The 16,362-nt window shown below is 35.1% G+C and overlaps 1 protein-coding gene across 1 annotated transcript; it reads right to left on the bottom strand.

Annotated features, from left to right (window-relative positions):
• Positions 1–581: 581 nt before the first annotated feature.
• On the bottom strand, positions 582–8,188 carry LOC142553960 (CLP protease regulatory subunit CLPX2, mitochondrial). The gene is made up of 15 exons (XM_075664529.1): positions 7,364–8,188; positions 6,611–6,669; positions 5,788–5,894; positions 5,605–5,684; positions 5,400–5,450; positions 4,771–4,845; positions 4,604–4,681; positions 4,451–4,507; positions 3,842–3,912; positions 3,669–3,765; positions 3,437–3,541; positions 2,521–2,583; positions 2,280–2,402; positions 1,787–1,945; positions 582–1,235 (listed from the first exon to the last, which is right to left on the bottom strand). Exons 1-15 carry the CDS (start codon positions 8,099–8,101, stop codon positions 1,167–1,169), a joined length of 1,932 nt encoding a protein of 643 aa, XP_075520644.1. The 5' UTR covers positions 8,102–8,188; the 3' UTR covers positions 582–1,166.
• Between the last annotated feature and the right edge of the window lie 8,174 nt (positions 8,189–16,362).

The following is a 16,362-nucleotide window of genomic DNA, read 5'->3' as shown; positions in this document are numbered from 1 at the left end:
TGACTGTTTGAAAATGAATCAGCACAATAAATTGTAGTTGTAAAATCTATTCAAATGTTTTGAACTGACAATTAAGTCTATTTATTTTTTTTTGGCATGTTTATCCTCAAATTAAATTAATCATTCATTTTGTATGCTTTTATATTTATTTTATTATCATGATAAATTGGAATCTTTTCCACATTAAAGGGGCAAGTTCGCCTATTAAAATAAATGATTAAAAGAATAATTTAATTTTGAACCTCGGAAAATCTTGTCTCATTATACACATAAAATGCTGCACTTAGTTTTGCAGATCTCTTTCCTCGCACTCTACAAACTCATTTTAAAATAGAGTTTGAAGGAATTCTTAGCGAAGTTAACTTTTATATATATTAATTTTTTTCATATATATATTGTTTTTTTCAGTTTTTAACAATCCATTTTCCTTAATAATTGATCTGTACACACACACAAACACACCAGATATAAACACAATGAAAGCTAAATTTCAGTATGGGATACGTGACAAAAAAGTTCTCTGTGCATCTACACGACAAGGACAGATACTCGACCTGGATCCCATCTGCTTGGATCCTTGGTTAACACCGACCCCAGTAATTTACTTAAATTTTTAGCAAAATTTGAACCTAATTGAGTTTAAATCTCTTCCACATAAAATAATAAGAAACTATACTAGCAATCATGAAACATCATGCAGTTCGCATTCTCAATTATGCCTGAGCATTCATGTTTCTCCAGTTCATTCTAACTTTGATAATGGGAGAATCAGACAACATATTTTAGAACCAAGAAACAAATATACACATTCAACTGCAAAATGTGAACTTTTTGCAATTTTTCCCATCTCTTTAAAGCTATGGATGCCGCTGCAATATGAGCTTTTCACCCCAAAAATGATCAGTGTGCGTTTTCGTGCTTTCTTGAGAAGCTTTGAACTCTAGCCAAGTAAATATGTACCTTTCGATCTGCACATTTGCAGAATCGAATTGATGCAGTTTTAAGCTGCGCTCTTGACCAACTCGTACTTCTCGTGCACCCAAGGGAGAGGGAAGGGGCAAACTCAACAAGTATGATTTGAACATCGAGCTAGGCAGAACTTCGTCGTTCTGTAATTTTCAGGGCTGCATATGTACAAAGTTTTTGGTTAACTTTTTGAAAGGGAGCTACAAGCTGATGGCGGGTAATGGATCTAACAAGCCTTCCGACAAGCCTTTCACTGAGTTGTCCCCTTCCTGTCACAAACAATAAAATGATAAGAGACTGGACAAATATGTCTGACACATCTGTATCTTTTCTGGGTTGGACTTGTGAATTAATGGGGAGACAACATAAATAAAAGGGTACATTTTCCGGATTCATGGGAAGACAACAAATAGGCTACACCTTTGCCAATAACTTGAGTGAATTGGATATACATGCAGCTCTATTGGCCCCTAAATGATATCGCAGGAAAAAGAGGCAAGGTCGATAAAAAAGATAAAAAGAGAGAAGATCAACGGTGACAATAAAAATAGTACTGAATCAAACAATTTAACCACATGTTAATTATAGAATTTGAAATTGTATTTGAGCTTGATTTAAATTTTAGAGGGATGGAACTCATCTGAACTTAATCGGCCCAAACAAGTGTCAAGCTCAAGCCAAGATTCAAATACCAAGGAAATATAAAGGGCGTGCAGTGTTGAATAATTATGGCAAGGAACTATATTCTAACAAGAGTTTGAAGATCAACCTTGACCACAAAATGTTACGACATGAGAACGGAAAAAATAAGAAAACTTACTCTTGTATCAGTAGAATTTTTTTGGCTTGAAATTTCTTCACATGCACTATTAGAACAAAGAACTTTTGCCCCACATCCAGGAGCACCTAACATGCCCACAGCTTCTTCGTCAACCAATACAATTTCTGTATTTTCTTTTCCAGATTTTGCATCTGGAACCTGTAAAATAAAAAAAAACAATGATTTGAAGGGAGACCCCCCTTGTGTACATCCAATGAAAAAAGGTAAGCAATTCCAGAAAGCCCGTAACAAGACTTCATGCAGGGACGCATAAAAGCTCAGTAGCAACTTTCGATAAAGTCTGCTTTATTGGAAATAAGGGTTGTCATTTTGTAAAATAAGACTGGAAAATGTGATACTCAGAAAGCATTAAATCACAGCATCAAGCAGATCAAGGGTTAGCAACAGCAGGAGTTTACGGTCCATGTTTCCGGTATACATGGCCTTGGGTCGAACGGAAGCAACTGCTATAACAAAAATAAATCCAGCATACCTCAAACATAGCTTCAGTAAGAATATATTCTAATATGGTTCTCAAACCGCGTGCACCAGTGCCTTTCGATATTGCTTTTTTTGCAATCAAGCTCAGAGCATTTTCTGTGAAATGTAAATGGGCCTGCGAATATTCAATAACCAGTGAAAATATATAAGAGCATTCCATACTCGATCTAGAATAATGCTCCAGAAGGATAAGTAGAATAATATCATCTGAATTATATAGATAATGAACTTACGTTGTTCATGTCAAACATCCTCTTGTATTGCTTACATAGAGCATTTTTTGGCTTGGTAAGCACCTAGAGAACCAATTAATATCAGAAAAACATAAATACATAAGGTGTCAATAGTCAATACAACTTCAGAGAATTAAAAGTTTGAGCGTTCGGAGAACATGGGAACATGAGGAAAAAGCCCTGGCCTCCTCGCCGGCTTAAGTTTCTGGAATTAGTTTTTTCTTTTTTGGCCCTAGGATGACAGAAATTATATAACATTACACCTTCAGTAACTAAGATTTTGGGTTAGAGGTTTAAATAAATGACGGTGAAGTAAAATTAAAAATCTTGTGGAAACATATTTAAGAAAACGTCGGTTTACATTACAAATAGAAAACAGAACTAAAGGTTAGAGAAGCTTAATAAAATAGATTTGGAGACAAATGGAAAGTTTCTAATAAAACTACTCAAGAAAACTACAATCAATACATGGGAGGAGCTGGGAAATTATTTTAGAGCTTCAAGGAATGGACCAGTGAGATGGTGGGAGTGGGGGAGGTAGAGTTTAAAAAAAAGGCATTGAAAGATCCAAGCCAACGAAAAAATCCACACAGGACCTGGACTGATCCACGAAAAAAATAATTTATTTCAGAGTTATGTTCGCGTCAACATTCATAAATTAGAAATGAATGACTCCGAGAAGCTGACAGTCTTCAATCTTATAACCTAATTTTTTAACAAAGCAGTGTGGAAAATGAGCTAGGTACTCCTGCTCTTTCCATTTCACCTCTTTAGTTTACAGCTTGGATTTCATTATATTTTAATATAAATACAGCTTCGGATTCTCCAATACAGCTACTCAGGCAGAAGTGTACGTCGTTTTGCGAAATGACAAAAATAGGTCAGACGAAAGGTTCAAGGGAAACATTATGCACACTTGTACAAGTTGCTTTTCATCCAAAGCTGATAAGCTCACTACAACAGGAAACCTCCCCACAAATTCAGGTATAAGACCATATGCAGCCAGATCACCACTATCTACCTGCAATAAGTGCAATCTCCAGTATAATCTCAGGCTGATAGAAATTAAAAGAGGTGAGAAAATATTTTGAAAATTATGAAATTTTAACAGGAACCAAAATGTTCAGATTGACGAAGTAGAGCTTTACATTTTCCAATAGACATGAGGTTGCAGCAGTATGCAACCCACCAAGTCTCATATTAGCACGAACAGGTGCTCCAAAACCAATAGAAGAATCTTGTCGTCTGGTGCAAAAACAGTAAATGAATGCAAAACTCAACATATGACATTCAATCACAAGCTTAGAACAAACAGAACTACCTCTCAGAAATGGTCTTTTCAAGACCAACAAAAGCTCCACCGCATATGAAGAGGATATCTTTTGTGTCTATCTGTGGCAGTGATACGGAAAGAGTCAGCTTTAGAAATAAATACCCAGTTGAAAAATGAGCACAAGGCCCGATCCATAGTTTAACCTCTTACAAGACATAGAAGGACAATTTGTTGAAATAACACTCAGTTGAAAAATGAGCATCCGACTGTATTCATTAATTTGACCTCTCTCATTCACATATAAAAAAATTACAGTAGCATTCACAGATCATTAAATCTTTATCTGCAAATGCAACTCATCAGTAGCTTGAAAAGGAAAAATGGAAAAGCATGCCAGTTGACCCTTTATACAAAAAGTACAAAATGTTTTCACACGTCTAAAGACTTGGAGGTCAATGAGGGTACTTAAATTGTTTAGTATGAATACAAGGGCCAATTTATCTGCTAACAAGTCTATATTTAGAAATCAATGAGTCGAACTTAGTTCTGTCTGCAACTCAGTGACTAAAATACTATTTCTTATTCCATTACCATATTAGAAAGAGCTGAAAAAGGAACCATAGGCATAGCCGATGAAATTTCACTATTCTGTGATACCTGAATGCTGTCACCATGAGAACTCTTCGGCGATCTATGGTCGGGAACACTTACAATCTAGAAACAAAAAGAAATCATCATTTTTTTTCTATCCATAAGGCAGTCATTCTGAGATAAAATCACAGTAAAATAGTTGATACACAAATTACTCACAGTTCCCTCCAGCATTTTCAGCAACGCTTGCTGAACACCCTCTCCAGATACATCTCTACCTATGTTTAAGCTCTCAGCCTGCACAGAGCTTCCAAAGAGAACATTTATTATGAAACAATAATACTTCTCAAATTTCAACAATATTTCTTTCTAAACATCTGCCATACCTTCTTAGTTATCTTGTCAATTTCATCAAGGTACACAATTCCATGTTGAGCTGCCTCTACATCAAAATCAGCAACCTGAAAAGAATACCCAGGGAAACAATGATATTTTACTGGGGGTTTAAAGAAGGAAAGAAAAAACAGATTAAATATGCTTGAAATCAATGGACTTGAAACTAATCACAAATAAATTTTAATTTATACATAAAGAACAAAGAATCTAACTAGTCTACTTTTTAATTTTCCATTTTCTTTTATTTTTATTTTATTTTTGCTTTAGGTTCTTTATTTCTTAGCGCCTGTATAGGGAAGGACAAGAAAAAATGCAGAAAAAAATCGAACAGAAAATACAATATTCAATGAGATTGGGGAAAGACAGGAACATACAAGTAAGCCATATCCTTCACCGCTAGTAACATCCCTTTCCAAGCCTTCCCCCTTCTTGGACATAAAAACAACACAACTACACTTACATTCAAGAACCTTTTTTTTTTTTGAGGTCATACTTACTCCATCATGCCATTGCTTTTTTAACTTTGGAGCAATAAGCATAAATTGACAAAATACAAATTCAAGGATCTTAAGTTTCTAACCCATAAAGTCCAAATGAGACACAAACTCAATGATCATACCATAAGTAATTTGTACAGTATGGATTCCACATCTTCCCCAACATAACCAGCCTGGATAGAATAACAGTGAAAAAATGAATAGAATTTAGCCACAGTGACTGGTTTATATCCATAGGAAAGTGAGAATAGTCAGAGAAGCACGCTTAACATGTCATACCACAGAGTTTATAACCAAAACAAATTACTAAACTATATCAAAACCTACCTGCGTTAATGTTGTGGCATCCGCAATAACAAAAGGCACATTCACAACCCGAGCTAGTACTTTTGCAAGCAATGTCTTTCCTGTTCATTCAATCAAGGAGGGATACACAATATCATAATACTTCAGCATAATTTGGTTTCACTCAGTTGCTTGGTCGATGGACTTCAATGCTTTGCATCATACCTGAGCCAGTGGGACCAATCAATAACACGTTGCTCTTCTCCAACTCAACAAAATCATTACTGCAACTATCAAGTTCCTTCTCACATTCAAGGGATTCCGCACCTGCCCTGATTTTAAAGCAAAAGAATTGATCATCATCTTGTTTCAATATGAATGGATTCTTATGGTCTAGAAAAAAAGAAAAGTTTGCATATATTCAATGACCCAGTTAGGGGTGCTGGGCAGCCACCATACCCTTCCCCCTTCTTCGTGAGCTTTTTATAAATACAAATTTTAAATAATCAGTGCTCTGCATGTAGAATATAGATAATTTTATAGCTCAATCATCAGCCTCTATCAAGTCAATATGATTCATTTATAGATTCTAGTATGTAATCATTACTTGATATGGTTAATATAAGGCATGAATATAGCAGAAACAGGTGATAAATGTCATGGTGTTAATAATGCAAATTTTCTACAAAGACCCCTAAGTAGAACATGATCCTATCCAAAAACTTGAGGCAAAAGTCAAAGTGGATTTAGTAATAGGAAAAATAATCAGCAATTCAAAGCAAATAAAAATAAAATGGTTTTAAATTAAGTAAATTGTTTTATGTAGAGTGTTTATGTTCTCGTGATATCTTTCACCTCTCACAATACAAGAAAGGAAGTATCAAGAGATATCTCTCTATAGGTAGGACAATACATCGAAAAAAATTAAAGTATAAAAACTGTTCATCCAAAGAGCAGCTAGCATGCCATATTTCTCTTTTTTTGACAACTTACTATCTTATGTGCTCATCATTTACATAGAAAGTAGACACAAAGATGCATCACTCACCATGGCACTGAGGTGTGATATACTCTTTTGTAGTGGTTATACACAGCCACCGACAGCACCTGCAAAATAGTAAAACCAACTAAGGAGAAGCTTAAAGTGTTATAAGTCACTCTTGACATTTACTATACATCAGCCAATTTCATTTAAGGAAGAATCAAAAGGTAATTTACAAAATACCGAGCCATTAAGAAAACAAAAACAGAACAATAAAACTAAAACCACAAATGAATTTTATCTAAGCTGTAGGCAACATGTTAATATGAATATCTAAATGGCTGAGCAAGTAATACAAATTTAAATGTTAACATAAATTTCACTCTTCCAATGTCAAAATGAACCTGAGAGAATAAGATAATGATCTTCACTAGTCAAATGAAGTGAAAATAACTTTTTCCTAGCTAAAATCATGCAAGAAGAGTTTAAAATTTGTGCAAGGAAAGTGTTAGCTTTTACTAAGACAGAAGAATGAATTCCGAAATTCGTAACATTTTTTTCGACTCAGCTTAGTATAATCACTAATAATCAAACAGCATCACAGTGATTAGTTGTCATTATGAAAAGGCATCATAATTACTCAGAGGTACCACGAAACTAAAACAAGTATAATCACTAATAATCAAACAGCATCACAGTGATTAGTTGTCATTATGAAAAAGGCATTATAATTACTCAGAGGTACCACGAAACTAATCAAGTCACGTTAGAATTTCCATTCACGAGTTTTATTTACAAACTCAAGACTCAAACTCCCACCTTTTTTGCCCTCTCCTGCCCTATAACATACTCATTGAGCACTTTGCATATTCCCTTAGGCGTGGGTAACTCTTTCTCGACTTTCAGGGCTTCCACCTCTGCCATAAACTCGACTCCTTCTCGTCCCTCTGAACTCTTCTCCACATTACACTCACCGTCACCATTATCACTAACACTCTTCTCAGCATTTTCAGTACCACTATAAGACCTTAACTTCTCCCAAATCTTAACCCCATTCTTCCCAGATTTCCCCCCACCATTCCCAAAATTCCCTTCCATATCCCTGAAATTCTCCCTCCCACCCCTAACTCTCCCGATCTCAACAAAAGTCCCCTGCAAAGGCTCCAACTTAAACGGTCTAAAGTAAAACGCCGTCCGGCAGTTGTAACACATGTTAACGGCTTGGTAAATCCCCACCTCGCAAGCGGTGATGGAGAGGGGACGATTGGAGAAAATAACAGTCATGGGTTTGGAGCAGCGGGGGCAATCGACCTCAGCTTTAATGTGATCATAGTTGTCGGAGCTGCCGTCCCACTTGTGTCTCTCCTGGAACCCTAGTCTAGCTGACTTGTACGTGGGTTTAAGCAGTGGGGTTTGGTGAAATTGGAAGAGTCGAGCAAGCTGTTGAGGTTTGACGGCGGAAGAGTGGATATATGAGAATGGACGTGAGGAGATGGCGGCGCCCAAGGCGGTAACGTGGCGGAGCTTGGACTTGGAGAACCGGAATATTGCAGACATTTTTTGGCGACAAAATTGTACAAATGGAACTGCCGTGAGAGCGACTCAGCTAGACTATGATCACAATTTCGCCCTTGCTCCAAATTTTAGTTGAGTTAATATAATCTTTCGGATATTGAAAGAACAAATGCTCAATAAATCTTATGCCAATAGTTAAATGTGTATTCGATTTTTAGATTAGGTTTAATATGAAACGATCTCACGAATCTTTATCTGAGACAGGCCAATTCTACCGATATTCACAATAAAAAGTAATATTCTCAGCATAAAAAGTAATATTTTTTCATTGTTGACCCAAATAAGATATATGTTTCACAAAATACGACTCATGAGACCGTTTCACACAAATTTTTGTCCGATTTTTATCAGATTATTTTTTTTTCCATTTTTGACTTACTCAAAAATTGTTTCTGCATTCTCTTGACTCACATGTTTTTTCGTATAAAATTCATTACAAAACATTGAAAAATTAGAACAAATATATGATATTGCAGAACTAAATGTTTTATATCTGATATTAATATATGCTTTTTGAGTACCTAAACATGTATAACAAATTTTGATATTAATGACACGTCTTTTCGGATGAAGATTCGGTTCAAAACCTTGAAAATTTAGTATCAATATATTATATTTGAGTGCTAAATGCTTCAAATCTGACATTGATATATGATTTTTGAGTACCCAACATGTATGACAGATTTTGGTATTTATGACATATGTTTTTTTGGGTAAAAATTTGTACAAAACATTAAATATATGATATTTCAGTATAAATTTTTCCAGATCGGGTACTAATATATGATATTTGAGCACACAAATAAGTGTAGTAAGTATGAAATGAATATAGTTGTTTCACTTTTATCTTTTATACAAAATCTAAAACAATTTGTTCTGAAATATCATATATATGTTTCAAATTTTCAATGTTTTGTATCGAATTTAATCCGAAAAAATAATTGTGGGCCCAACGAGTGCATAACACATTTTATATATGAATCAGAATTTGCAGAAAAAGTTTCGATCTCACAAAGACTGAACTCACATTAACTATATTGTTAGAGATTTAAAGGCAAATCTCCCATATTAAAAAGACTGAAAAATTTAAACTATTGTTTTAAAGTAGGTCTCCTGTGAGCCGGTCTCGAGAATCTTTATCTGTGATACGGGTCAATCCTATCGATATTTACAATAAAAAGTAATACTCTCAGCATAAAAAGTAATATTTTTTCATGGATGACCCAAATAAAATATCTGTCTCACAAAATATGACTCGTGAGACCGTCTCACACAAATTTTTATCATTGTTTCAATAGTATAATGTTTTTTCACTTTAAAATTTATGATGGTCTATATATATTTTTTAGGTTTTAGGCACTGTTCGGTGCAAATGTTAGAATTGCCCATTTCTTCTACATAATAATTTCTCCCACGTTAATTGTTTGAATCGAGTTTTAAAATATTTGAATTAGAAATAGTTATATCATTCATATATATATCCATTTATTATCATCATATTATAGATCTTACCAACTCATCACGTGGTTCAATCGTCTCTGTGTGAATGATGTGATTATAAAAATATATCGTTATTCTTCATTAGTCATACAATAAACAACTAGTATATGTTTTTTATTCATTAATTTTAGTATGGTCTTTATTATATGATTAAATTTATATATTATAAATACTAACAACTCAAGCACACGATGATTCGTTTGAATAGATTTTTAACCTGATTAATTATTTTTAAAACATTTAAGTTATTAAATATAATTAACAAATTGTTTAGTTGATTTAAAATTTACTAAAAACAAGTTCTTATGATAATTTTTATTGAATGAGTGGGGATTTTTGTTCCTCCACTAAAATAATCAAGATAGTTACTCTAAAAATTATTATACAGTACTGATTGGTCTCGATCGAACAAGTCTACTTGATGGTTTATCAACTAGGGACAAGTTTAGATACTATAATTACCATAAAAATGCCTTTTATGATTACAATTAAGAATGTGATCACAATTTACTTATATCATAGTAATCTCGAAATATTTATCTAAATAAAAATATTTTTACATAAATAAATTAAGAATGTCATTAGTTGATAAGAAGGTATTCCGAATTTCATAACTATGAGTTGGCTTGTCGGGTATGAGATCTAATAATATAGATAGACTTAGATATATGATTTTAAGTTAGGTGATTTAGATTTTGAGAGTTTCACCAGTTATGAGATGTAACTCTCAAAATCTCTTTCATAATTAGGAGCTTCGTTTGTTTATTATACTCACAACCGTCGCTAAAGTCACAGTTACTATCATATTGCGATGATTTTTTTTCCAAAAATCGACGGTTTTGAGTAGAAAAATCGTCGTTAAATTAGCCACGATTTTTCAAAAAGCGTCGCTAATTTAATTAGCATAGAAATCATTATGAAGTATGATTGAAACTTGTGCTTATGAAGTCGTTTTTTGTGGATAATAATTTTTCAACTTGAATCAACGATAATTTATTTTCTTTAGAATTTTAGCTATTTTATACTCGTTTTAGCAAGGGGTGAGTTTTGGTATAATTTAATATAACTAGCTCTTATTCTAGACTGTTTATGGGAAAAATATTCGGGTATACATACTTTTGATCATTTATCAACCAGTGTTTAGCACAATCCTAAGTCTAGGGCCGACCTTCTATGAGGCCAAGGAGTTCATTGCCTCAAGGCCCGATCTTGGAAAAGGCCCAACTTCTATATTTTGAGTTTGTGGCCTACCGAAAGAAAAAAATTGGTCCAATATTAAATAAAAAAATTAACTTAAATAATTTTTTTGTTTATGATTTATCAAACTCGATATTTTCTTCAAGTTCGGCTTGACCAATTTAAACAATATCAAGAGACTTTGGGGTATTTATTGAGTTTGGAGAAGTTAAAGAGTTAGTCATTTAACTAGCTCGTGCAATATTGTATATAACTTAAACAATTTTTGAATATTTTACAATATTTGAAAAAACTGAATAATTTATTTTCAAATAATTGTATTGTTTATAAGATATTTTTTAATCATACAAATAACAGACTTTTAAGTATAAATAAACTTATTGAAGTTGAAGTTAATAAAGATTTATCTTCGATCAATAATATCACAAGATAAACTAAATGAGCTAGTTATATTGTTGATTGACAAAGAAATGATCTGAAAACTAGATTATACAAATTTGATATATATTTTTTCCTATAAAAGAGCTAGATCAGTATTATGTAATTATTTCAAATATTCATTGACTTGTTTTTTTTATGTAATATATTGTTTTGATATACCTATGTATTATTTATTGTATTTATTATTTTCTAACTGAATTTTTGCATTATTTAATTATCATAACAAGAGGACCCGTTTTTAAATTTTCGCTTCAGAGCCGATCGAACACAGGTACGGCTCTGCCTAAGTCATGTCGATAAATCCATTTTTTTCCCATCAAAGTCATCCTTCCCCCTTTGTGGGATTGTTTTCAAATTCTCAATAGTACTCTTGATCATGCATGCAAATTTACACATACCTACGGGAACGGAGCCACCTCAAAGACAACTTTGGCTGAAAAATAAAACAAAATTTGTTAGTAGAGATGCAGCCTGGAATGAATTTCTTTAGTGTAGGCCAGGTTATTTTGAGCCATCACTGTAGAGGCAAGAGTCTTCTGCTTCATTATTCCCTCCCTCACTCTTTCTTCATCAATTCTTAAATTTGCACCGATTTAGATAATTGTTTGAAACTCTTGTTTAAATTAGGACACATTTATATCAATTTCATTAATTGCAACCCTACATTTTCTTCAAAATTCATTAATTTAATTTAGTTTCATTAATATACAAAATTGGACTAAAGTTCCATTACTCGTGAATTACAATTTCTATGATTCAAAATATGTCTCTCTCTCGAATTGCAGCATAGAATGAAAAAAGACAATTAGGTGTGTCACGTGTTTTCTGTCTTGATACCCCATGGATGGACCCACTATCTCTGGCCCATCCCAAGCCCAAATGGAAGACAGGTCCATCAAGGGCTCATGTATTCTCCTATAAATATCAGGTTCGGATGTATAACTCAGGGACTCACTATATTGTTTTTCAGCAGCACCCTTAGCTGCTCTTCACTCATATCCTCAGTCACTGACTTGAGCATCGGAAGGGACGACGTCAGGACACTCTCCTAGCCCCCTTCTAACGGTCTTCTTTGTGATTTCAGGCTCAGGACAATTTCAAAGCCCTGCGTCTGTACTTGTGACACTTGCCGGAATCGGACCCTAAATTTCCCGTGAGTATCACGATTTTGGAATGAACAAGTTGTAGTTTGACACCGACCAGTCACTTTGCAAAAATGTTTGCGCCTAATTGAACCGTTGGATCGATCTGGATTTTGGATATATTGCTCAAAACACGTGTAGGTGTATTCTGAACGATGGAGATCAGATTTGAAAATGTAAAACTATGAGCCAAACCTTCTGAAATTGTGCAGAATATTTGGTACTCGAAAATTGCAACTTTTGGAGAGAACTTTTGATGTTGTTTTGGTGTGATTTTCATTCATTCTTTTGCCACTATTTATAGGCACCAATATGACTTTAGGTCTTCCCCCTCCATGCCAAAGGTTGCATGGTTTGAATGAGTTTTAATTTATGGTGACTTTAGGTCTTCCCTCTCCATGCCAAAGGTTGCATGGTTTGAATAGGGACTTTAGGTATTCCCCCTCTGTGCCAAAAGTTGTATTGTTTGAATGGGTTTTAATTCATGGCTTTGTGTAGCTAATTGTGTAGATAGTTCAACGCCCCCAAAAGCTCTTCAGAAAGAAAGGGGTGTGCTGGGCGAGCGTGGTAGTGGTTGAGCGAGCAAGAGACGTGCTGGCCGAGTAGAGGGCAGGGCGAGCGTGCAGGCGTGCAAGGCGAGGGGTGACCGTGCATGTGTCTTGGGCGAGGCGAGCATGCGAGGCGCTCTGGCGCTGGGCGCGGGGGCGCAAGGCGAGGAGTGAGCGTGCAAGGCGAGCGACGAGCGGCGAGGGTGTAACGCCCCGAAAATTCTAAAGTCCACGCGAACCACATGCATACGAGTGATTAAATTCTTTGTGTATTTTTATTAAATGTTTTAATTGCATTAATTAATTTTGTTGTGCATATTTACATGTTTAAAATATATTTTCTACATGGTTGCATTAAAATGTATTTTTAAAGGTTATTCGAGTTGCGATCGAGGAACGGAAACCGAGGGCTGAAAAACGGAAAATGTTTTTATTAAATAATTGTTTTTAATTATTTAAAATATGAGTGTTGTTTTTCATTATTTTTGAAAATAAGAGGTTTGAGGTGATTTTATACGACGGGACGTAATTTTTATCACTGTTGGTTTTTCAACAAAAATACGAACTTTTTAGCAAACCGGCTATTTAATTTACAAACTATTTTTACCCAAAATTTTGATAATTAAGATTAATGAGCTTAATTTAGGGGTTTAATAGGCCTAAAGCCTAGTTAGTATTTAATTAAGCTATATATAATATATGATTAGCACCCCAAAACCGTACAACTCTCATAACTCACACCCCACACTCATTAAAGATTCAGAAACTCTCCCCCACCCCAACACACGACACACACATCTACAATAATTGAGGGGAAAAATCGAGAAGCTCAAGGGAATTCAAAGCCAAGGTCTTGCTCCGTTCTTCGACGTCGTCAACGATTTTTCGTGCGTATAAAACGCAAAGACACGCCATAGTCTCCTTTTACTCATCATCACACCATAGTAATTGTTTATGCATAATTTTTAAGAAAAAACATAGCACACAAGTTGAAATTTTCGTAACCACATGTTTGTGTGCTTTAAACTTATTTTATTTGATTCCAAAATCATGTTTTTATGTGTTTAAAAGGTCTGCCATGATTAGGACATGATTAAGCATGGGTTTACACAAGTTTTAGGGTCATAAAAATCAACCAAATACGCTGCAACAGGGAGAGAACACAAGCTGGGAGCAAATTCTGTCATGGTGTTTGTAGGCTCGGTTTTCATGTCTTGATGGCTTGGCTTGGTTAGGGCTTGGGTCCAGGGCGAGCTAGGGTCTGTTATGGGTCAAGGGAAGAGTCCTAGCCACGCTAGGACTCGAGACCATGGGCAGGGGAGGAGTCCTAGCAAGCTAGGACTCCACCCGAGAGAGATAGCAAAGGAGCTGCGCATGTTTCAGCAATTGTGCAGGGTTTGTGGCTCGGCCAGGGGGCTTGGGCTGGACTAGGTTAGGTCCTTAGGGTCCTAGAAGGGTGCTTGAAGGGATGGTTCAAGGGTTGGCTCGGTGGTTGGGGGCCCTAGCAGCAAAAACGTGGGAAACATGAGTTGAAGCATCAAGGTGATGCGCAGGTTTCAGAAGCTGGTGCAGGGACAAGGGGCTCGGCCAGGGGGATTGGGCTGGGCTAGGCTAGGTCCTTAGGGTCCTATAAGGGTGCTAAAGGGGATGGTTCCGGGCCTGGGTCGGTTGGCTTGGTCCTAGCAACAGAAACGTAGGGTCCATGTTCATGTGGGTTTTCACGGCTGCTGCTTGCACCTACTGGTGTAGCTTTGGTTTCAGGGGCTGGGGTCGAGTCCTTAGGTTCTAAGGGTCCGGTAGGGTCCATAGGGGTTCTGGGTCAAGGTTGGCTCAAGAGGGTTCGAGCTTGGCTCAGGGAAAAACGAGTTTGGCTCAAGGGTGCCTAGGTGTGTTTTTGGGGCTGTTTCTGCAGCTCATGTGTTGCTTCGTTTTTGATCTTAGGTTCAGGTCTAATGGGTCCTAATGGTTCAGGAGGGTGCCTAGGTGGTTTGGCTAGGTTTTGGTTCAAGGCGGCTCGGGCGTGGCTCGAGTAAATTAGGAGATGGCTCGGTGTGTTCGATAAAGGGTAAAAAACAAAAATAATAAAGCTAAAATTGAATCCATGGGTCCACGGGGGTGGCTCATGACTTGGAAGGGTAGAATAAATCATAAAAAGGTTATGTTAAAAATTTGGGATCAAAATAACGAGTTTTGGATTTATTCGAGATTTAATCGCCGCACGAAACGCTAATTAACGAGTTAATTGAAAAGCCTAGTTTTATACCTTATAAAATTATGAAAAATTAGGTTTAAGCTTAAATAATTATTATGAGTCTAAAATTTTAATTTGGGTATTTTATATTAAGGTTTGGTTTAATTCGGGATTAAAACGCATTAATACGTCACATTTAAAGATTAATTTAAAAGTCATCGAATTAAGCTAAATAAAAATATGAGAAAATTCATGTAGGCTTAAATAATTATTTGGGACATATTAGAGTCAATGGAATTAAGAAAATGTCAAAAACGAGAAATTTTACGTCTAGGGGTAAAACAGTCATTTTACACCTAGAAATTAGTAAACGTCATGGCAGTGTCCTGAAGGCTGTTTTATATGCTAACATGATTATTTTAAATGTTTATGGATGCTTTTATGATTTCATATGCCAAAATGTTATTTTAAAATGATTATGGAATTTTATACGTTTATGGATTTTTATGTCAAAATGTTTATTTTAAATGTTTACGATTTAATATGTTAAAATGTTGATTTTAAACGTTTATGAATTTTTATGATTTAAAATGTTAAAATGTTCATTTTAAATGTGTATTGATTTTTATGATGAAACGATAACGTTAAAAGACATGTTACATGCTTGGTTTAAAATGAAAAATGTTATATGCATGATTTTTATTAAGTGATGATAAAATGTTGAAGGATGTGAAAGGATTGTGACTAACACGATGATATGTTGGAGATATCGTGAGGGTTATGGTCCTAGTGGGAGCCCGACGATCGTATTTCCTTGGATACCGATATGAACACGTTTACGATGATATGTTAATACGTAAGGCCAGGGCCCAGTTGACCGGTGAGAGTGTTGCTGGTGTCTCCCGCCGCCCAGTACTGTGGTTACATGTAGATGGATCCATCGCCTAACATGTATATGAAAGTCACAATCAACGATCTGAATTCAACAAACACGAACATGAATATGAATATGAATATGATGATATGAATATGTTGACATGAATATGGATACAAATATGAATATGTTTATGTTACATGAAAAGGTCTATGAAAATATTTATGCGCAAGATTATGAAAACGTTTTTATTTAAAGTTTTATGCATCATGAAAATGTTTACGAAAATGTTTAAGTTTATGCATCCTCATGAAAATGATATTTTAAGTACAAATATTTTTCACTATTAT

This window comes from Primulina tabacum, chromosome 8 (assembly GCF_025594145.1).
Source record: "Primulina tabacum isolate GXHZ01 chromosome 8, ASM2559414v2, whole genome shotgun sequence".
NCBI lineage: Eukaryota > Viridiplantae > Streptophyta > Magnoliopsida > Lamiales > Gesneriaceae > Primulina > Primulina tabacum.
Note: the sequence above shows the minus strand (reverse complement) of the source record. Positions and strands in the feature narration are given on the sequence as shown.